This window comes from Podarcis filfolensis (assembly GCF_964270895.1).
Source record: "Podarcis filfolensis genome assembly, chromosome: 5".
NCBI classification, from domain to species: domain Eukaryota; kingdom Metazoa; phylum Chordata; class Lepidosauria; order Squamata; family Lacertidae; genus Podarcis; species Podarcis filfolensis.
Window position 1 is genome coordinate 34,936,095 of NC_139608.1, and position 22,193 is coordinate 34,958,287.

Genomic DNA, 22,193 nt, shown 5'->3' on the forward strand with positions numbered 1-22,193 from the left:
TGTAAAAGTCTAGAGTAACATGTCTCCAGTAAAACTTTGAGGCAGGAATTGGAAGGCAGGGATTAATTTAATGACCAGATATCAGGTCTCATAATTCATACAGAAGTATATCAGCACTGTGTGTTTTCCCACAATTAAGAATTTACATACGTTAAATGGATCTTAAAAGTAATTAGGACTATAAGGAAGCACTCTTAAATACATGGAACGTTTGATACAAATATGCAAAAAGATATACAGTACTTTAAACCTATTACATGAATTCTTCATATGCCTGAAAGATAGATATATTCTGTGGCAATAACAAAGACTACAGTACATGGGTTGGTCCAGCAAGGCTTTTGTAAGGCTTTGCTTGCAACAAAGCACCACATTTTACAACTAAATGAAAAATAAAATAATTGCACACTTTTGTAACTTCCAGAATTAAAGCTTCTCAGTATCCAAAACCTGTTTTTAAAGTATAGACACGCACAGGCAGAGCCTACAGCCAGTACAGTACCCTCAGCTGCACTGCACAGAGGGGTGGCCCTACCATTAGTCAAAGCGTGCTAGCTGCTTTGGTGAGATGTGGAAAGGCAATAAATTATTGCAAAATTTATTATTAATGTACTTTTGCTACAAGGGAGGGATGGAAGTGCTTGTTAGGTTTTCTGCCTCAGGTACCAAAATAACTTGTCTGGCCTTAATGGGTACTATGCACCTTGACTTGGTGGGGGAATAGGTGTTATTTGCTTCTCAGCCTCAGGCAACAAACTATATTGAGCCAACACTGGCTGCAGGCTAGGCTTAGAACTGGAGAGCAGGGAGCAGCTGGCTAGTTGCAGAACACCCTTCTGCAGCCGTAGATTCGTACAAGTCCACCTTCTAGATTTGAATTTCCTCTTCACATATTGAGCTCTCACAGATGAAGGACCGGAAGATGTTTGCAGAGATGCCAGCAGATTGTTGTCCATGTTTTCATGACTCTTACAAAGGTGAGATAGGAGACCCACCACTGGACCAGTGTCTTGCCTCGGTAATGGACGGGATGAGAGCCAACAAACTGAAACTCAATCCAGGTAAGACTGAGGTACTGTTAGTGGGTGGTTCCCTGGACCAGATGGGTGGGAGCTTGCCTGCTCTTGATGGAGTTGCACTCCCTCTGAAGGAGCAGGTTTGTAGCTGATGCTTTGCTGTCACAGGTGGCCTCAGTGGCCCGGAATGCTTTCCATCAGCTTTGGCTGGTGGCCCAGCTATGCCCTGTCTGGACAGAGATAGCCTAACTACTATTGTCCACGCTCTGGTAACCCCAAGGTTAGATTACTGCAATGTGTTATACGTAGGCCTGCCTCTGAAGATGGTTTGGAAACTTCAGCTAGTGCAGAATTCTGTGGCCAGGTTGTTCACCAGAGCAAGACAGTTTGAGCATATTACCTGGTCCAACTGCACTGGCTACCAATAAGTTTCTGGGCCCAATTCAAAGTGCCGATTTTGACCTATAAAGCTTTAAATGGCTCCAGACCACGATACCTCAAGGACCGCATCTCCATATGAACCTACCTAGACCCCGAGATCACCTTCTGAGCCCCTTCTTCATGTGCCTCCTCCTCGAGAGGTCCGGAGGGTGGCAACACAAGAACAGGCCTTCTCTGCAGTGACTCCCCCATCTGTGGAATGCTCTCCTCAGGGAAGTTCGCCTAGCGCCTTCATTATACACCTTTAGGCACCAGTCAAAAACATTTACATATATTTTCTGTTTTGCAGAATGAACCATGGAAAGAGAAGAAGGGAAATCACTGATAATTTAAGGATGTAAAATGAGTATTTGAAATTGCAAAAACGTTCCTTTTTAACCAGGTCTTTGGTTGATTCGATTGACATCCTATGCCCTTTTAAAATGTGGGGTTTGGGGGGTATTGGGTTTTTGTTTTTATTCTGATTATGTATTTTGTGGTTTTATATTTTGATTTTATTCTGTGAACCGCCCTGAGACCTTCATGCATAGGGCAGTATATAAATTCAATAAATAAATAAAATAAAAAATACTACTTTCAGAGGAGCCTTGCATCTCCCTCAGGCACAGGGTTCCCTGTTCTGCTGAGACTCAAAATCTTTCACCTAGTTGTTATAGTATGTGAATATATTATTCCTTTCCCTTAATTGTTATAGAGCACTATATACATAAAATAACACTACTGTGGACATTCACTTCTTATATAAAAAACAGTGGATAGAAAATTGGACCCTCATTCCTAATGATGGTGCCGTCTGGTGATTTCCACCAGGTTACAATTACAAGTTGTCATTTTGTGTGTGCTCTTCTTGTTAAAGCAATTATCACAACAGCCAGAAATAAAAATAAGCCATTAACAACAACAGATAGGAATTTTGATCACAGGAAACTTAAAGTGAGGTCCATTCAGGCAGGAAAGCTTGTGATCCCACAGTAATGTTTTCAACTCTGGTTCTTCACCATTTTCTTGATGCTAGACAAGAGTTGTGACATAGCAGAAATCCGCTGTGTGTCTTTGATATGGTACATCTGAAACTGAATAAAATATAGGTGTTAAGTGAAACAACATAAACATTCTGAACTGCAGACACTTTGGCATAAGGGTAGGCAGACTCCAGCCATACAGGATTTGCATTCATATTTTGCTAAAAACCTGGAGAACCTAAAACTAAATGGAGCATATTGGAAGATACATTCGTATGAAAGATTTTATTTTTATTTTTGAGTACAAGAACTGAACAGAGTTCACAGACATTCCACATAAAAACCTTCATTTCAGTAGCATGGTTCTAGGGCAAGAGGAATGGAAGTCATTTTGTTTTCCTGTCTTTGTACTATTGGGAGTCAGAAATCATTGCCAATCTACTGCAAATCATTCAGAAATCGACCCATAGATACAAATCGATTTGCTGCTTTAAGAAAGTAACTTTGTACTGAATGATTACTACTACTACTACTACTACTACTACTACTACTGTTGTTATTACCGTATTGGCCTGAATATAAGCCTCACTTTCCCCCCCAAAATTCCGACTGAAAAGTTAAAGTGCGGCTTAAATTCGTAACCTTACAAAGACTGGCTTTTATGATATCGCTGCTGAAACAGACAAATGGTAAAATGGAACGGGTGTGAGTGCCTGTGGATTTTCAAAGAAGCAGCTTATATTGGGGTATTGTCTTTTTTTCTCCTCCCCCCCCCCCCAAATTTTAAATGTGCAGCTTATATTCAGGTGCAGCTTATATTCAGGCCAATACGGTATTCATTTCATTTCTGTACTGCTTTATATTTTTAAGGAAAATATTTGTCTCCACTACTTGTTCCCAGAGCACTCACAAAGATGCTTTTACCCCATATGTGTTTGTGAGTTAGACATGGGCCAAGAAGACTACAGAACAGCTTGTGACATTCATTCCGCACTCATCCGTTCTCCAGTACAGAATTATTCCCTTCTGAAGGTGCTTTGCCAATGTAAAGGGGGTGTTGTGTTCATTGTGTATAGTCAGCTCACTGTAACATGTAATTTACCCATGTCAGACCTGTGAGTGGAGAGTATAAAACAGATACCTATTAAAAATATCAAAGAACCTTGTGGTGGCTTAAAGGCTAACAAATTTATTATGGTATAAATTTAAGTCATGATAGATTTTTTAAAAAAGGTTTCCTTCTGCTTTTACAAACTAAAGAGAGCGAAACAGCCTTCATGCAATAGCCCTGGGGAAAGGCTGCCTGCTGAGGCATGAAAGGGCTATTAGTTTAAATCTGACTTTTAATTGTGTATGTTTTCTCTTCAGTCCCATATATCAATAAGAGACACCCTCTTAGCTCTTCCCTGAAGCTTCAAGAGCAAGCTTGAATTACAGGACCCAGGACGAAGCTAAACCATGTTGATAAGTCAGAGAGATATTTTAATAATTCAAATCAAAAAGTGTTATCAAGGCGTTGTGCGCCTTTGGCTTCCAAGTTTTGACATGGGTTTGTTTTTCATAATATTTTTAATGCATTAAAAAAAAACTTTAATCACAATGCTAGTCAAAGCTTGCAAAATTGAGATTGTGAAAATTATCAGAATCAAACAGTATCGATTCAAGGCTCAGTCACTATCACAGAGTTTGTTGTAACTTCAGGTGGTAGTAAGCACTAGAGCAGAGTATCTCAACATGAGCATGTCATCATATTTGAAATGAATCATGCCCTTACTTGTGTGACTTATAACCAGCCACTTGAACTAGCGCCATAAATGTTTTTGATTTTCCCAGGCTTTTACTCTTTTTTTATTTGTGTGTTTTATCTTGTAAAACACTGATGAGAACCATATAAACCTTTTAAAACAAATAAACTAAAAAATCTGAATCACCCTTCAGTGCAGTGGGATGAAGAGCCTGCGGCCCTCTAGATACTCATAGAATCATAGAATTATAGAGCTGGAAGAAACCCCAAGGGCCATCTAGTCCAACCCCCTGCAACACCGGAATGTTCCTGGCAGCCAGCATAGCCACTGGCCAGGGATCATGGGAATTGTAGTCTTAACGACATATTGGAGGCCACAGGTTCCCCATCCCTTTGTTAGTGGTTGTACTTAGGAGTGCAAGAGTAAGCACAAAGGTCTCATAGACCGGAAGACAACCTCTCTGGTTCTCAACTATGAGCCTGTGTTTGTGAGCATATTACCTTATTAAGCAGCATATCAAAGAAGGCAGTGCTCCAATAGGCTTTATCCTCAGCTGGGAGATGAAGTAAGGCTTTGAGACCATTGTCCATCTGCTGGTGTGTTTTGCCTTCCCTTACAAAATTGAACTTCAGGAAATGCTCAGGCTCGATAGCAAAACTCTCCACTTTGGGATACAAAGAGCTCAGTTCCAGGACATCATCACCCTGGAACATATTTTGCTCTGGATACAGGAAATGGGGGAGGTGTTTGGTCACTAAGCAACAAAGCAAGATCACCAGAAGACGATACACGGACCCTTCCAGATCCATCCAGTCTTCAGGGGAAGGGAAAAAGTGAGTGGCCCATAGCAACACCATCTAGGAGGAAGTATTAACAGTTATCAAAAGGTAAAAGGCAATGTGGGGTGTGGGGTGTGGAATGAAAATCAGCTTTTGGGTCATCATCATCATTTCATCATTTTTAATCTGTATACCGTCTTTCTATCTTACAATACTCAAGGCGGTTTACAAGCTGAAGAAACAAAAAAATGTACATCTTATAACAATCTAATGCAATACAAAAATGTGATAATAAAGCAAAACTTTAAAATAAGAAACCTACAACAAAAAAGTAACATTCAACAATCATTAGAATAGTATAAAAAAATAATATCAACATATAAAGTCATTTACCAGAACGAAAGGTGGCAGTCCTAGAGGATGGACCTGTGCTTTCTTTTTCTTTTTAACCATAAATTGTGTACTGCCTAGATATACTTTTATTAAAAATACAGATTATTGGTGCTTCAATAAATATGTGTTGTCACATGTAAGAGATGAAGGGAGGCTGGCTGGATTGTTTAAGCCACAACCTTTGACTTCTGTGCATCATTTAAAGTGCTGCTAACTATAAGGGCTTGAATAATATCTATTCCAATTCCAATTAAACTTCTTATTGCACTAGCCATAGGCCATGGCATTCAGAAGGAGAACAACAACAAAGAAACAATAACCATAAAAATCATTGGGCACCACACTTACAATAAAACCACGGTCACGGCTACTAAAATTATTTGTTGCATTAAATAGAATAGAGTAGCAGAAGATTCTCAGGTAAGATGTGCCAAATTAAATAGAATAATATCTAAGAACCAAGTAAACTATATTTCTGGCCTCCCAAATTTGTTTCTCATGCAAAGGGTTATGATTATACAGTGGTACCTCGGGTTACAAACACCTCGGGTTACAAACATTTCGGGTTACAGACTCCGCTAACCCGAAAGTAGTACCTCGGGTTAAGAACGTTACCTCAGGATGAGAACAGAAATCATGCGGTGGCAGTGGGAGGCTCCATTAGCTAAAGTGGTACCTCAGGTTAAGAACAGTTTAAGGTTAAGAACGGACCACTGGAACGAATTAAGTACGTAACCAGAGGTACCACTGTATTTACTCATTTCATTTCTATACCGCTTTATATTTTTAATTTTAAAAAATCTCAAAGCAGTTTACAACACATTAAAACATCAACTAAAACAACCCAGAACAAAGCATTATTGAAGAAAGTCAAATATATACATTGAAAGCAACAGGAAATCAAAATATTACCTTTAAGATTTCAAAATAAAACATTACAAAGGAGGTCAACCACAGAATGTACATTTAACTTAGCAAAGCTAACTAAAAACATTATCTTAGCCATTTCAGAAGAAAACATTACTAAAGGAAGTCAAATGTGAAATGCACATTTAAAATAGCATAAGAGAATAAAATATTGCCTTAAGTACAGAACATAGATAGCCCATATATATCAAGTAAATTCAGGAATTCCCTGTTCAGGTGCCCTTAACATTTTTGTCATTGTCCTCTGAGTGACTGTTCTGCCTCTGCTTCCTTATTGCCCTCAACCTATGGCAAGAGCATCATGCAGGAGGCACCATGTGTATGTGCTCTAAGTAGCTGCCATCTTGGCCCTTTCTTCACCCCTAGAATAAGCTGGCAGGGTTAGGGTTTGCTTATTCAGTACAAAATCTATCCCAGTTTAGTCAGCCCTAAATTACACTCAAATTGGTGGCCTAGCTGAGCTGGAACTTTATCCTTGTTGCTTGGGAAGTGTGTTGCTGCATTAATGTTTCCTAGGCACTTATTCTAATGATTAAGAGACGCACAAACAGCTTTTTATCAAACCAAAGCAACTCATGAAGTTAAGGCCAATCAGGTAAGCTTTGTAAACTCAAGACAATTAAATACACAATTTGCAAACAAAGCTGAACAAAAACAAGCTAAAATGTGTTTGTTCTGAAATTGGCCTGGTTCCTAGAACAATCTTGCATCTAGCTACAATAAAAAGTGCAACAACTCCGAGAAGATGCCCGTAAGCCACATGGCATGTATCCAGGATTTTGTAAAACATGTTCTGCCGCTTTGTGTTCTCTATCCTGAAGTGGTGAGAGATGAAGCACGTCCCAAAAAATGAAATGCAAACTAAACAGCAACGTAGGTGTCCAGCTATCGCCATGTTGCAGTGCTGTAAAAGCATCAAGTCTGAAGTTGCTTGCAACAATATAGAAAATGTGCTGCACAGCCTAAACTCAGCACGTGGAACCTAACACTGGTGCTTCAGAATGATAAAACTAAAGTTCTCAAAGTGTGAAGTCAGCTAATAATGACTTAAGCAGTACCCCGGTTCTCCCTTCATACAATCTCCCAGTCACATCATGTGAAGCAGAAAGATGTTGCTCCCACCATTATTTATAATAATAATAATAATAATTACTCTGGGCGGTGCCAAATCGAGTGTTAAAAACAATACAGCATTAAATATTAAAAACTTCCCTGAACAGGGCTGCCTTCAGATGTCTTTTAAAAATAAGATAGCTGCTTATTTCCTTGACATCTGATGGGAGGGTGTTCCACAGGGCTGGCGCCACTACCGAGAAGGCCCTCTACCTGGTTCCCTGTAACTTTGCCTCTTACACTGAGGGAACCGCCAGAAGGTCCTCGGCGCTGGATCTCAGTGTCTGGGCTGAACGATGGGGGTGGAGACGCTCCTTCAGGTAAACAGGACTGAGGCCGTTTAGGGCTTTAAAGGTCAGCACCAACACTTTGAATTGTGCTCGGAAACGTACTGGGAGCCAATGCAGATCTCTCAGGAGTGGTATTATGTGGTCCCAGCAGCCACTCCCAGTCACCAGTCTAGCTGCCGCATCTGGATTAATTGCAGTTTCCGTATCACCTTCAAAGGTAGCCCCACGTAGAGCACAGTGCAGTAGTCCAAGCGGGATAGAACTAGAGCATGCACCACTCTGGCGAGACAGTCCGCAGGCAGGTAGGATCTCAGCCTGCATACCAGGTGGAGCTGGTAGACAGCCACCCTGGACACAGAATTAACCTGCGCCTCCATGGACAGCTGTGAGTCCAAAATGACTCCCAGGCTGCGCACCTGGTCCTTCAAGGACACAGTTACCCCATTCGGGAGCTGGGAGTCCTCCACACCAGCCCGTCCCCCCAAAACAGTACTTCTGTCTTGTCAGGATTCAACCTCAATCTTTTTCTTTCTCAAAAAGGAGCTATGGGGAGAAGGGGCACAATTTGGAGCAGAACTACGGTACATGGGGAGAGGAGATTTAACCCTTAGCTCCATGCCTGATACACATTTTCCACCAAAGCAGGTATTCACAATGGAAAGGAAAATATAGACATATGTTTTGTGCTCCATGACTAACAGCAGCTTGGAGTGGGGAGGGTTGGGATCTGCACTGAAGAACCATCAGAGGAGCTTTAAAAAAACACAAAATCCACACCACCTGACCCCAACCATGGTTGCTTTGTTGAAACTCCCACATCATGTCTACTTTGGCCTACACTGTAACAACAAGAATAACAAAATGTTTCCATGGCATTTGGGATTAAGCAAAACAAAGGAAAAGGGAAGAGAGATCCTAGATTTATTAGGAAAACATCTGAGAATGACTACCACATCAAGTTTCATAACACTTTCCCAGTTTTAAATATTTAACCTGTTTGCATTCACATTAGGGTCACTAACTGCAGATTGGGATTCAATCACATCCCAGAAAATTCAGGTCGATTAACTAAAGTGAATTTGGATCTCTTGTGCAACAAAACCTGCTCCCCTCCTAAATGTGACTTTTATCGAATTATTGAAAAACGCACTGGAATGTATAGGGTAACAATTACTTGACCCAACATCATATAACACTCCCACAAACAAATCAGAATTAATGCTTAATAAATAGCCAATATTGCATAACCTCCCTGCAAACTGAATACTCAATAGCAGATATTCTGAAAGTGATGTAGATCTCCCTTATTCCCAATTTGCAGGGCTGAGAGGCCAAAATCATGTATTTTAATACATGTGGGTAATTGACAAATCTCTGCTTTGCTCAGCTCATTCATATGAGCCACTGTGCAGAGAGAGCAACCAACAGGTTTGCACATAAAAGGTCACAGCATCCTTCTCACTGTGTCTCTGGACCAGTGCTTCCCCACCTTCACCTTCTTAGGTGGCACACATATGTTGCCCTATGGGCTCTTCCACCTCTGCAGGAAATGGCGTCAGAGAGGGGCTAGCAATCATTACATAATATATTATAGGCTGTTTACAGATTCGGGTGTTAAAAACAGCAGCAGAACCCTGCCCTGGTACTTCTTAGTACTGGGTGTGGGGATTTTAAAATAACAAATGAGGCAGAGCTGCTTGTTTTCCCCGCATACTTGCCAGGAAGCATACGCTGCTGTTCTGCCTACCATTGCGCAAGCAACAGCTTGCTCCAAGGCAAATAAGCCACATCAAAAGGACTGAGATTAACAGTCCAGAAAAACCTACCTTCAAGTGGTGAAATGCAAGCCCACATTTCTTGCCTTCCTCTCTCCAGTTCTCATGGGCGACTTGATCAAGGAGGCGGAGGCTGTCTAAACGATACCCCTTTAGGGTGCTCACAATCTGAATGAGTTTCAGGATGGGACGGTTGGTGGAATATCTAACAAGAGAAACACATGGTTAGAAGTTGAAATATTTGAGGATTTCAGGGTAGAATTGACTACAGAGGGGAACCAATACACCAGAGGTGTACGCCAGACAATGAAACATTGTCATCCATGATGTACGGTAGATTGTGTCAACAGATTAATATCCCAAGCTGAGCCCCCTCTGAGGGGAGGACTAAGGGACCCCTGACCATTAGGTCCAGTCGTGGCCGACTCTGGGGTTGCGGCGCTCATCTCGCTTTATTGGCCAAGGGAGTTGGCGTACACCTTCCAGGTCATGTGGCCAGCATGACTAAGACACTTCTGGCAAACCGGAGCAGCACACGGAAACGCCGTTTACCTTCCCGCCTGAGTGGGACCTATTTATCTACTTGCACTTTGACATGCTTTCGAACTGCTAGGTTGGCAGGAGCAGGGACCAAGCAACGGGAGCTCACCCCATAGCGGGGATTCAAACCGCTGACCTTTTGATCAGAAAGTCCTAGGCTCTGTAGGTTAACCCACAGCGCCACCCGCATCCCTGAGAAGAGGACTACATTGAAGCTATTGGGCCAATAGAGATGGTGATCTGGTCACTGCCAACTTTCATTTTTTCCCCTAAGGAAGGATGCATCGATTCCAAGCACAGCAAATAAGCATAACGTGCAAAGCATCAGAAGAGAGCTCAGCTACACAGACATATACAAGTCCCCCCAAATCCCCATATTCTTGAGTACACAGATTTGTCAAAAGGCAAGGTTATCTATCACCTTTGGCAGTCAAGTCATGATAGACAGGGCTATCATGCATTTGCTAATGTCTCTGTGGCACACAACATACGCAGAGTCCTATATGCATATGCACAGTAATGCAGGAACAATATCCCTCAATTATGAGGGATAACATTTGTTCATTATTAGGGGAATATACATACGATTCTGTGAATGTATATGCTATATAGACATAGTAAGCAGGGGTTGGGTCAGAACAATTCAATAACATTTCCCCATCACATGTTGACTTTTCACAGTGTTACAACCCTGTATGCTATTTTGGTTTTAGGTATGCAGATGTTTGAGCCACTCCTTTATCTGCAAATTCCTTCAAAGATGTAACCCGAAAATCAGTCACAAGTGTGATGGCCAAACCCATAACTCTCCTTCATACTGCAATCATGTTCCTCACAGATGTGTGGTCTGGATTTTGGGCATGGCTATCCCGCCCACAGTCTTTCAAGTTTGTTCAGGCAAAATAGCTCTTCCGCTTTGCCTCTAACCTCTGTAGGAGATGCATCTCTTTCATGAACTGGGGAGAGTTACTGATTTGTGAGGTAAAGTTTGAAGGTGCCCAACACTGACAGCATAATTCATCTTAAATTCAACTGCCAAAAAAAAGCAAAGGCTTCAAAACTTGCTGCTCAAGTGTTGAAGAGGGGCAAAATGTTCAGTTCTCATATTTGCACACATTGATTAAGTGAATGTATGCAAAATTAATTTGGGATTTGGTTTACCACCATGACAGATCTAAAAGATGGAGAAAGATGCTTTCAAACTGACCCCTTCCTACTGTGTAACCTTCCCATTGAATTGCTTCCGGCTAGATCTTTATACTGTAGTTAACTGTTCTCAACACGTCTCCTGGGTCAGTTGACGACTTCAACCAAGACAACTCTTCTTCTTCCTCTATCTACTCCTTCCATACTGGTCAATAGGGGACCTTATCATTAAGGAACAGCTATTTTGAGAATGACCATGACAAAGGCAGATTAAACTGATCTGTCTCATTCTCATATTAGTTGAACTGACTTGGGGGTTATTCACACTTATCTTTCCTCCACTCTTTCTGGCATAGTTCATGCTGAAAAGCTCCATGTCTGAGTGTGTAAAAGCTCTCCCTGCAAAACCTGAGCTTTCCTTGCAAAACTCACTCTTTAAAGCTCAATCGGAGCAAACAGTAATCCGTGGAAAATCCAAATTGACGTTTGCTCCAACTGACTGTTAAAGAGCGGGTTTTCATGGTGAAAACTCAGGGCAAAAAACCCCAGATAAACTGCTTGGACATGGAGTTTCTAAGTGTGGACCTGTGTCTGGAAAGAGTAGGGCAAAACATAATTGTGAATAAGCCCTTATCTTCACAGGAACAAAACTGGTTGCAGGTCATCCCAGGGTGGAAATAGCTTGTTTATGAGTTCATGACTTAGGGCACGTGGGAAGGCATATGAAAACATTCTAGAAACCTAGGGCAATTACCCGCAGTTAGTCAGGGCCAACTGCCCTCTGGACCACATAGATTAGGACCCAAACAACTAGCATTGCCTGTGCATCCACTGAAGACTCACTAGCTCATCTCACTGCCGGTTTATGGTACTCAGCAGCATAAATCCAATTTTAGCTGCATAAATGCACTAGAACCGTTTTTCAAATGCTGTGTCCCTAGAGCAGGGGTCAGCAACCTTTTTCAGCCGTGGGCCGGTCCACGGTCCCTCAGACCATGTGGTGGGCTGGAATATATTTGGGGGGGGGAATGAACAAATTCCTATGCCCCACAAATAACCCAGAGATGCATTTTAAATAAAAGGGCACATTCTACTCATGTAAAAACACGCTGATTCCCGGACCGTCTGCGGGCCGGATTGAGAAGGCGATTAGGCTGCCTCCAGCCCACGGGCCTTAGGTTGCCTACCCCTGCCCTAGAGCATAGATGAAGGCAAATAAATATGCACAAAAGGGATACATTTATACCGTAATTTATAATGAAATATACAGGACTTTCTTGTAGTCCAGGGGTGGGGAACCTGCGGCCCACAGACAAATCTATATTTTATACCCATACTATATTTTATACCTTTCCATGCAGAAATTATTAGCTTCACAGTCCCGTGTGAAAAGCACAGCAATTAAGAATTTAAAATAACATCTGCTTCCTTTCTTAAAATACTCATGATCTACCCAGGCTGGCCTCCTCCTCACTTCCCACCCTTCGAAGATTTTAGGAGGTGATAATGCTGGTGAATCTCATGCCTGAACAAGTTACCTAGGAAAGCTGCAGAACCATCATCTCTGACAACTTTAAAGTAGAGGCTATCAAACATAGTGCACTGACTCTGTGACATTGTTTGGTCCAATATTCCTTGAGTCATCATCTGACATAAAATGTTCTTGCAGAAATATGGAGCCAATTAATTATCGATCTCATACTCTATTCTAAGACAGGATAAGCTACACTGAAAGCATCCTGGCATATATGTATCCAATGTATATAATTAGGAGATAGGATGTAGCTTGCATTTCATGATGAAGCAGACCCAGAAGGGAGAAGCATTTCCCTACAAATAGAAAAAATCTTGCATTTTGCCAAAACTCCATGCTGCAGTATTTTAAAAAATTACAAGTTGCTAAGAATGTTCATTAGTCTGTAATGCATTGGTTGTGGATGTCATGGTGCGCGCACACACAGTTCTCCAATTAAATGTACACCAATATAGCTTTTTAATTCAGTTTTGTAAACACCGGAAATGCAAAAACGGATTTTGCTTCATTGGTGAAAATGGCCTAATGCTGAATTGGCCAATATATTACCTAAATGGCTGTTTAAAGTCACTTGTTTAGTAGTTTTCATCCTTTTGCTGTTTTACTTTTTTTTTGTTGCATCTGTCATTGCTTTTAGCTTGAATCATCCCCAAGGCAGCTAAAAACAATGCTAGATACAAAAAGGGGCAATACACACCCACCCACACTCACACACAAAGATGGGATGTAAATATTTATAATAAAATAAGGAATGAATCCATTCCAAAGCAAAATCCACATTTTAGGATGAATATGCCTGAATATTTTGTTAGGCTAAGCTGGAGTCTGGACTGGAAAAAATGGTTTCACTCTAGATAGAACTGTTTATAATCTTAATGGCAGTACTTACAAAATAACTTTTGTGTTTGTTGCCCTACCTTGTCTTAGAACTCTTCAGATTCATAAAAAGAGAGAAAAATTATTGGCGGCGTTCATTTAATTCCTACCATAATGATGATGGTGATGATGATAATGATGATGTTTGTAGACCTCATGACTGGAGAGAGGCACACAACAGTTTTGTGACAAAGGAGGTGTATGGAGTTCACTGGTCATTGTATATGATTTCTGAAGCGTGTAGGATTTTGACCCTTCACTCTCCTCCACGCAACTCAAGAGAAATCTAGTTACACAACATGCATATTCTAGAGAAGACATGACAGCTGAGACACTCTAAAAGATGCTCCTTTCCCCTAAGGTAGCATTCATAGCAACAATACAGGATTGCACTTTACCTCCAGTGATAGTAACTGGCAGGGATGTAGTCAGCTTCCTGAGTGACTTTGCTCATGCTGCTTTGTGGGAAACCCTTTTCTCGCCAATTGTTGCTGAGTTTCAGAACATCCTGCTTTCTCCTTATTACAGGGACAACATTGAAGCAGATCATTTTCCATCCACTGGACACTAGCAAAGGCAGCTGCATGTCATCATCCTTCAGCCTCTCAGCACTGAGTTCACCTGGAGAGGGTCAAGGGAATAAATGCAATTAGAGATATGCACGCCAGTGTCTCTTTTCCAGGTTCCCACCATGGTCTTGTTTATTTTGGAAACAATACTCCCATCAGAAATAACAGAAAAGGAACCAATGTAGATCCTCTGTATAACTGTGAAGTGGCACAATTAGCAACCTTCATCTAACCCACCCACCCCCCCAAAAACAAACAAACCAGCAAAGCATTTTAAGGCCTACTGTGGAGAAGAATAATTTGCTTGGGAGACGGTTTAGCAAAATTAAATTTAAGTTAAGCCACACTGGAATCAGCAGAACAACCTAGGACTAAACTATTACTAGATTGTGACCCATTGTATACATATATAAATATATAGCCAAAGGAGTATGCATATATAATCCCTATATGTTCCTAGCTACAAGGTTACTCCCCACCCCCTTCATTAAATCAGTGGCAATATTCTCACTCAGTCTTTTTAAAAATTAATTTACTACATTTATATACCACTTTTCCCTCCAAAGAGCTCAAGGTGGTATACATGGTTCTGCCCTCCCCATTCTGTCTCCACAACAACTTTGTGAAGGAAAATTAGACTGAGAGACAGTGACTCGCCCAAGGTCATAATTCAACACTCTAACAACTGCACCTTCTTTTTCTTTGGCGATCACTCGTAGCCAAGTAGGATTCTCTTTCATGAACACGGTCTTAACTGTGAGTCTGTAAGTGTCAGGAACTGGGCAGAGGAGGAATGGTGGAGACTGCCTCCCCATCCTGGTCCTTCCATGGAGGAAGAATACAGTATAGATTTACAACAGGGGTTTGAGGGAGGTCGCAGCTCAGGCGGATGAGGGGGAAAGTTGTGAAATGGGAGAGCCAGAGCAGTAGCTGGCTGACACACTGTCATTAGAAAGCATTCCATACCCTCCATCTCCCAGAACCCGGCGGGCCTTAAAAGTAGGAGAGCAAAGAGCACAAAGACAGAGGGCACATAACAGCACCTGTAGAGGAGATGATGAGGATGACAAATGAGGAAGTGGGATAGATGGAGAGGTGGAGATTCACTCAGGATAACGTCATTATCCAAGAGGCTGGTTTCTATAGCCTCTCTCTGTAAAGATTGAAATAAAAAAGGACTGTAAGACAGTTTTCCTTGTCTTTATAATTTCCTGGGCAACCAGCTGGGGGCCGCTGACAACATCCTGACAGTAAGTGACTGTGGAGGCCAATTCTGGATCCACACGTCCTTCCACAGTGGGGACATAGGTTTCCAAGCAGAAGTTGATCATAGTGAGGGTTTGCCAAATGTGCCTTCCTCTTAGCACGTTTCTCCCTTTTGTCCTGAGTTTGAGCATCCAAAGTTCATGACACCTTTGGTAAAGGCTGTTCTCCAATTGCAGCACTCACAGGCCAGTGTTTCCCAAATGTCGGTATTTGTACTACATTTTTAAAGATTAGCCTTGAGAGAGTCTTTAAACCTCTTTTGTTGACCACCAGCATTACTCTTTCCATTTTCAAGTTCGGAATAGAGTAGTTGCTTTGAAAGACGATCATCAGGCAAAGTTGATATTGAAGAATCATTGCTTCGACACTGGTGATATTTGCTTCTTCCAGTACACTGGCATTAGTTTGCCTCTCTTCCCAAGTGATGTGTAAAAAATTTTGGAGACACCATTGATGGAATCTTTCAAGGAGTTGGAGATGGCATTTATAAGTGGTCCATGTTTCACAACCATACAGTAAGGTTGGTAGTAAAATAGCTTTGTAAACAAACATTTCCCTGCGAATGTCCCAGTCCTCAAACACTCTGAACCACTATACCACACTGGCTTTCAGTATGGGTTAGGGCCAAACCCAGTGACTGAAATCATGATGGTTTATATCTAACAAATAATGCTTGTCCAACTTCTCTACACATTTAACATTCATTCAGTGATCTACCAAACTGCATTTTGCACACGCACTTCTGAAGAAGTTACATCCTACCTCGTTTTTTTGTAGCCAGTTTAGATTCCTAGACACAAAAGACTGTTTCTGCATATTTGTTGTGTTCTGAATTCCCTTCTTTTAATTTTTTTCCAAAAACTGCACCTCAAAGAGTTCCTTATATCATAACCAAACAAATGCAATTAGAGGGGAGAAAATAAATTTGTATGATGTAAGATTAAGAGCTTAGGATTGGTGCTTGCTACCACTTGTCTCTCATTATTGCTGACAGGTTGCTAGGAAAGTTTGATTGACCTATTCATTTAGCATTATTGTGACAACTGCAAAGCTGTCCTCCTACAAGCTATTTGTGGAATAAATTGTAGGCATAAGCTGAATGTATGCTACATACAGAACATAGCATTCTGAATCTCTGGCATGTGGAAACCCTAAGAGCCAGAATTTCCAGATACTTCTGTTAGAAGCATAAAAAGAGTCACATTTTCCAAAACGTTAGGATGCCAAAACTTCCCACCATTCATACCAATGAACCAGGTTCCAGAAATAGTCCGGCACATCCGAATCTAAACTGCTGAGAAAGCCTCTCTATGTATAGGAATTCTGGAAGTGGAAAGATGGATTCAAAGCCATCAGGCCTCTGTGCCAGTTCTGCTCTTCCTCGCCTTAGTTCTGCAGAAAAGAAATGACCTTCATCTGTCTCTCTGTAGCAGGGATAATGGATATGGCCTAAATTTGGATTTCTGCTCATCTAGCTTGTGGTAAATTCCAGCAGGCATTTTAAGGTCACGTTCGGTTTTGTGATCATTTTGTTATTGTTTCATTTTCTGCATGGTTTGTTTTTATGTATGCTGCTTAGAAACGCTAATGATTAAATGGTATATAAATGCCTTAAACAAATAATATAAATAAAGAAACAATACCTCTAGGCTCCTTTCTGCGAAGCAAAACGCCACTTTAAAGATAAGATTAGAAGAACCAAGTAAATGACTTGAAAGCAACATATAGGCATATATACGCCAGAGGTAGATACAGTGGTACCTCGGGTTACATACGCTTCAGGTTACAGACGCTTCAGGTTACAGACTCCGCTAACCCAGAAATAGTACCTCAGGTTAAGAACTTTGCTTCAGGATGAAAACAGAAATTGTGCTCCAGCAGCGTGGCGGCAGCAGGAGGCCCCATTAGCTAAAGTGGTGCTTCAGGTTAAGAACAGTTTCCCGTTAAGAACAGACCTCCGGAACAAATTAAGTACTTAACCCGAGGTACCACTGTAACGCCATGTATGGAAGCCTGGTGCAGCTTGCTTGCTTGCTTATTTATTTAATTTAATTTATATACTGCCCTATACCCACAGGTCTCAGGGCGGTTCACAGAATAAACACAAAATATAAACCACAAAATGCATTTTCAAAATAAAAACAACTAAATAACTCCCCTCCAAAAAAACAACAACACATTTTGAAAGGGCATATCAACCAAAGGCTTGGTTAAAAAGCACATTTTTCTAGTCCTTCAAGGTCTCACCAAATCTGTCAGTGACAGCAAAACATTTTTTCAAAACTTATTCAAAGCACTGCAGCATCCTGATGAGAATGTGAATCACACCTTCCTAGTTACCAGATCAATAATTTAATGAGCAGGAAAGGGTGATGACCTCCCTCCCAGCTGATATTCATGGGTGGTTGTTTGTGTGTGTGTGTGTGCAAGTGCGTAGAATGACCATACCTACCCTCTGGCTAGCACCCTGATTGTTGGTGTACAGAGGATTGGGGTAGAGTGAATATGGCCCATAAGCCAGAATTGGGTTAGCCACAGCCCTGATACGAGAGAGGAGGCTCATTCTGGTCATCACCCACCTTACCCCAGATGGTGGGTAGCACCCAGAGAAACGACTCTGAAAATAACTGCAGTACATGGGCAAGCTAATCTGGGTAAGCAGACATCTCTTTAAAAGTCTGTGCTGTTAGCAGTAGTCTCACAGCTTGAAGTGTGGGGACATGGTCTGGACCCCCTATAGTATGGAACTCCTCCCAGGGAAGTTTACTTCGAACCTGTTTTCATATCTTTTTGGCTACAAGTGAAGATTGCTTTCTTAGCCTTTTCCTATTATGTTCCTGCTTTTATTGATGCCTGTATTTTGCTGATTCAGTAGCTGTTTTGTATGGTAGATTTTTTTAGTACACTTCTATTATTTTATTTTTTTGAAAATTTAATGGATATATATATTTTTTTTTTACTGAAGTCTGGTACAGAAAAATAATAAATAAGATTTAACGCTCTGGGGTTGGAATTGCCAGGCAGCCTGTGGGGTCTTAGCCCCAGTCTAGTGTATTTCAGGCTCCATTCATGAATACCCAGTTTTATACAGAAAAAAATACGTGCTGCGAGTACTGTTCTAGCCAGCTCCCCGATAAGCATAGTTTACTGTGCAATTCTACGCATGATTACTCAGAAGTTCCACAGAGTTCAATAGTACTTATTCTCATTCCCAAGAATGCATGGACAGAATTGCAGCCTAAATAACTTTTACAATGTCAAGCTACCTCTACTGGGTGTTCTGTGAAAATTCTCCTCTTGCAAGAAGTTCTCTTGCTCCAGGCCAGCAAGTCTTCCCTCCTTGCCAAACCTGACTGAAAGGATCATGAAACCAGAGGTAGGAGGCTCAGAGATCCCTGAGGCTCTGAGTCAGGCCCTGAGACCCGGCAACCCCATGAAACCCTGATTCTTTTTTCGGAATGGATTCTTTCCTAGTTTGACATAAGGCACCTGCAATGATGAGGTGATGCACAACTGTCATGGGGTGTAACGGCATGCACAAAACAGACTGAAAAATCAACAAACAGATCAACAGAAAAATGCACTTGTCAAAAAGCAAACAGAAACCAAGTGCAGGGCTTTCCTGGAACATGAAACAGGCCAGGGCTAGCTGGTTGTTTGTTTCCATGCAGTGAAGACAGGGCAAAGGGTACTGCAGAATAATATATTGTGAGCTTTACTGTCATTATGGCTGTGAATGAGTGTCTAGGGATATTAATCAAAGAATCATAATGGTCCTGATAATGACAGAGTGGGACTTTCTTGATGGCCTGGGAACCAACCTTCAGCACATGACAACCCTTGGAGTTAGATAAAGGGGCAGAGGTGCAGTCTGCAGTTTGATTTTTGGAAAGAGAGAGCGGAGAGTTTCTAACTGGAACCAATGTGCAGACTGTCAGCAGGAAGAGGAGAAGCACACAAGTTTCTCCCCAGGAATCAGATGCACAGTTAGCTTACTGCAATTGTATCTGCTTGCTTCTACCATGTTTAGTGACAAATAAAGCCATCACATTGTGCCATAGGCAAGAGGAAAACCATCAGGGCAGAAGTGCACTTAACTGGAACTGAAACAGGGGTTCAGCATGCACTCTGTACAGAAAGAAATTATCATACCTACAGCTTTCCCTCCTTTCCATTACCATCATTGCACATAGGGGTGTGAGAGTGTGCAGTTTATTTAAACATTTATATGCCACCTTATATACTGTACAATTCAAGGTGTGTGAAAATACCCTTCAAGTATAAAAATATCCTGGCACTCGATCCCAGTCACACTTGGGTGATATTATGTATGTGTTCTAGCTTAAGAACATGCTTATCTGAGAGTGACCACCTATATCTGGTCTCCTGCTGTATTATTCCTCCAATCTCTCCTTTCCCTCTCGTTAAGTCTTATACTATGCATGTTGACTCAGAAGTTCCAAAGAATTAATTCCCAGCCCCTACTTGTCTGTCTTTTTCTTTCTGTCTGTCTCTTTTTCTCTCTCTTACACACCCAACCACAGACACACCTTGTTTGTTTCCGTTTCAGACAAATACCTGGTTTGATAAGGGACTGGTGCTTGCAATGCACAATTGCAGCAATGATCAATTCTTTCAGGAGATGAAGGACCTTGCCTGGCACAATGTGGCCACTGGATTCAGTACCACCCACCGCACTGAATACATCTTCTTTGGTCCAGTTTTCAGGGTGAGCACCTTCCTTAGGTACTCCTACATAGCAAGATCCTGGCATCTGGTAGTTCCCACGAGTAACCTTCTCGGAGTCGCTCTGTTCACCTGAACACTCCTGCATCAAGAGGGCATCCGCATCGATACACAAGGGAACCTCCATGCTTACTTCATCCTCAGCAGCAGAGAGGGCAAATTCCAAGGCTTCCAGGTTTCTTGAATAATCCACTATAAACCTGGGGTCCATTGCATTGACTCTCTCCAGTACAATAAGGAGAATGTTCTCTGCTTTCTGGAAACACTCAACTCTCCGGCTTTCACGGGACAGAATCACCTGGAGATAGCTATTCCAGTGAACAACCTTTGCGGCCATGGCTGAAGCGTGGCACAGAAGAAACCCCTCCCGAAAGTTCCTCTGCTGTTTCTGGAGCAGACAAAAACATTGATGCAGCTGCACACACAAAGATATGCCTGCAGGTGGGAGGAGACAGGCAAGGCAAAGTGGGCTGGAGCAGGGAGGAGTAGCATATGAAGAGGAATTCCACTGAAGCGTGAATAAACCTTATGTTTTCCTGTTACATAGTTGATAGAGTGCCAAGGTATTTTAAAATAGTCATTGTGAAACTGGTACGTTCAGGTGAGCCAACTGAGACATCCGGTTGTCTGGCTACCTATTCTAATACCGCAGAATCATCCCACCCAGCAAGCCTGAAAAACTGGGCTAACTGGTATAAGTCCACATGGCTCATTGATATTAAAGTAGACCTAACCTACGCTAGCTGGAGAAGTGACTCTATGAATTCGTGTGATTTAAATTCAGTACGATTTGCAACCATTAACAAACCCTCACCAACATTTCGAAGGAATGTGAAATGAAATTCGCTTCTCATACTGTAGATTAAAAAGCATGGGAGAAGGTGTAAGTTTCCATCTCAGTTGCTCGTTATTCCAGTCTTAAGATCAGCTCTCCGCATCGCCACATCAGATTGCAATTTTAAAAATATAGATTATGAAAATTCGTATTTCTGAACGAACTATTAGAGTACACCTTTTTGTATGGAATTGTGCCCAATATATGGTTTTTTCAAAGAATGTTTCCCTAATATTTTCCCTAACGTAATGCATTTCTGTATATTCTTTTCACAAGTATGTGGCATTTGTGCATACTTTATATGGATGTTTGTTCACATTACTTGGCTGGAGAACTACATCGCAAAATTAAGAGAAGCACAAATTTTGAAGGATTGCTCAATCTTGGTTCACATAAATGCAAACTGAATCAAATTTCTCCCACATCCCTGCCATGAACCATACACTTAAATCCAATTGGAAGAGGGTGACGTACGCAAAAAGGGACTCTGATAGCTAATGATGCTGATGGCCTATATAAATTCGTTTCCTGCATCTCCCTCAGATTTAAAGGGAATGCACTTACTAGCATTTTTTAATTTGCTTTTTTATTTAGAATTTTAAATCCTCCTTTTCTTTATAAAATAAACTCAAACCAGCTTACAACATAGAAATTCATATGAAAACACATCAAATGTAAACCAAACAACAACAAGACCAGTCAAAGTCATTTTCCCATCTCAGGCAAAGGACAAGATGGTGCCTTCACATTCTGAAGCTGACAAGCTGAATCACTGCACTGGCAATGAGCTAGTCTCCTCCACGGCACCTGAGGACAAGAGCAGACTTGTTTAGGGGGTGCATGGTAGGGGCACACACAGATCTGAAAGGGGAATGAAGAGGGTCTCAAAGTGAACAGCCAAATGCCAGATACCAATACCTTAACCAGCATCTGTCACCTGAGGCGAGTGCCTGCCTCTGCCTAATGGTAGAGCCCCGAAGGCAAATCAAAACTACTAAAATCAATTAAATACTGTAAAACCTGGAGCAGGATAAAAATTATATGCAGCTTGATTGTAGGAAAAACCTCAAAGCGGTTTACAAAAGATAAAACAGCAAAATTATAACTAAAAAACTTTACAACCATAATTCCTAATATGCAGAAAGTTAAAACCACAATAAAATATATTAAAGCAAATTAAAACTGTCTAAACATCTGGGTAAGCGTATCCGGTGCTTTTTTTCTGAAAAAAAATGTTTAG

General features: G+C 41.4%; 1 protein-coding gene across 1 annotated transcript; it reads right to left on the bottom strand.

Moving 5' to 3' along the window:
• Nucleotides 1-48: 48 nt before the first annotated feature.
• Nucleotides 49-20,555, bottom strand: MAB21L4 (mab-21 like 4). Its single transcript, XM_083613850.1, has 5 exons — nt 19,951-20,555; nt 13,936-14,158; nt 9,493-9,646; nt 4,665-5,021; nt 49-2,530 (listed from the first exon to the last, which is right to left on the bottom strand). Exons 1-5 carry the CDS (start codon nt 20,453-20,455, stop codon nt 2,438-2,440), a joined length of 1,332 nt encoding a protein of 443 aa, XP_083469976.1. The 5' UTR covers nt 20,456-20,555; the 3' UTR covers nt 49-2,437.
• Between the last annotated feature and the right edge of the window lie 1,638 nt (nt 20,556-22,193).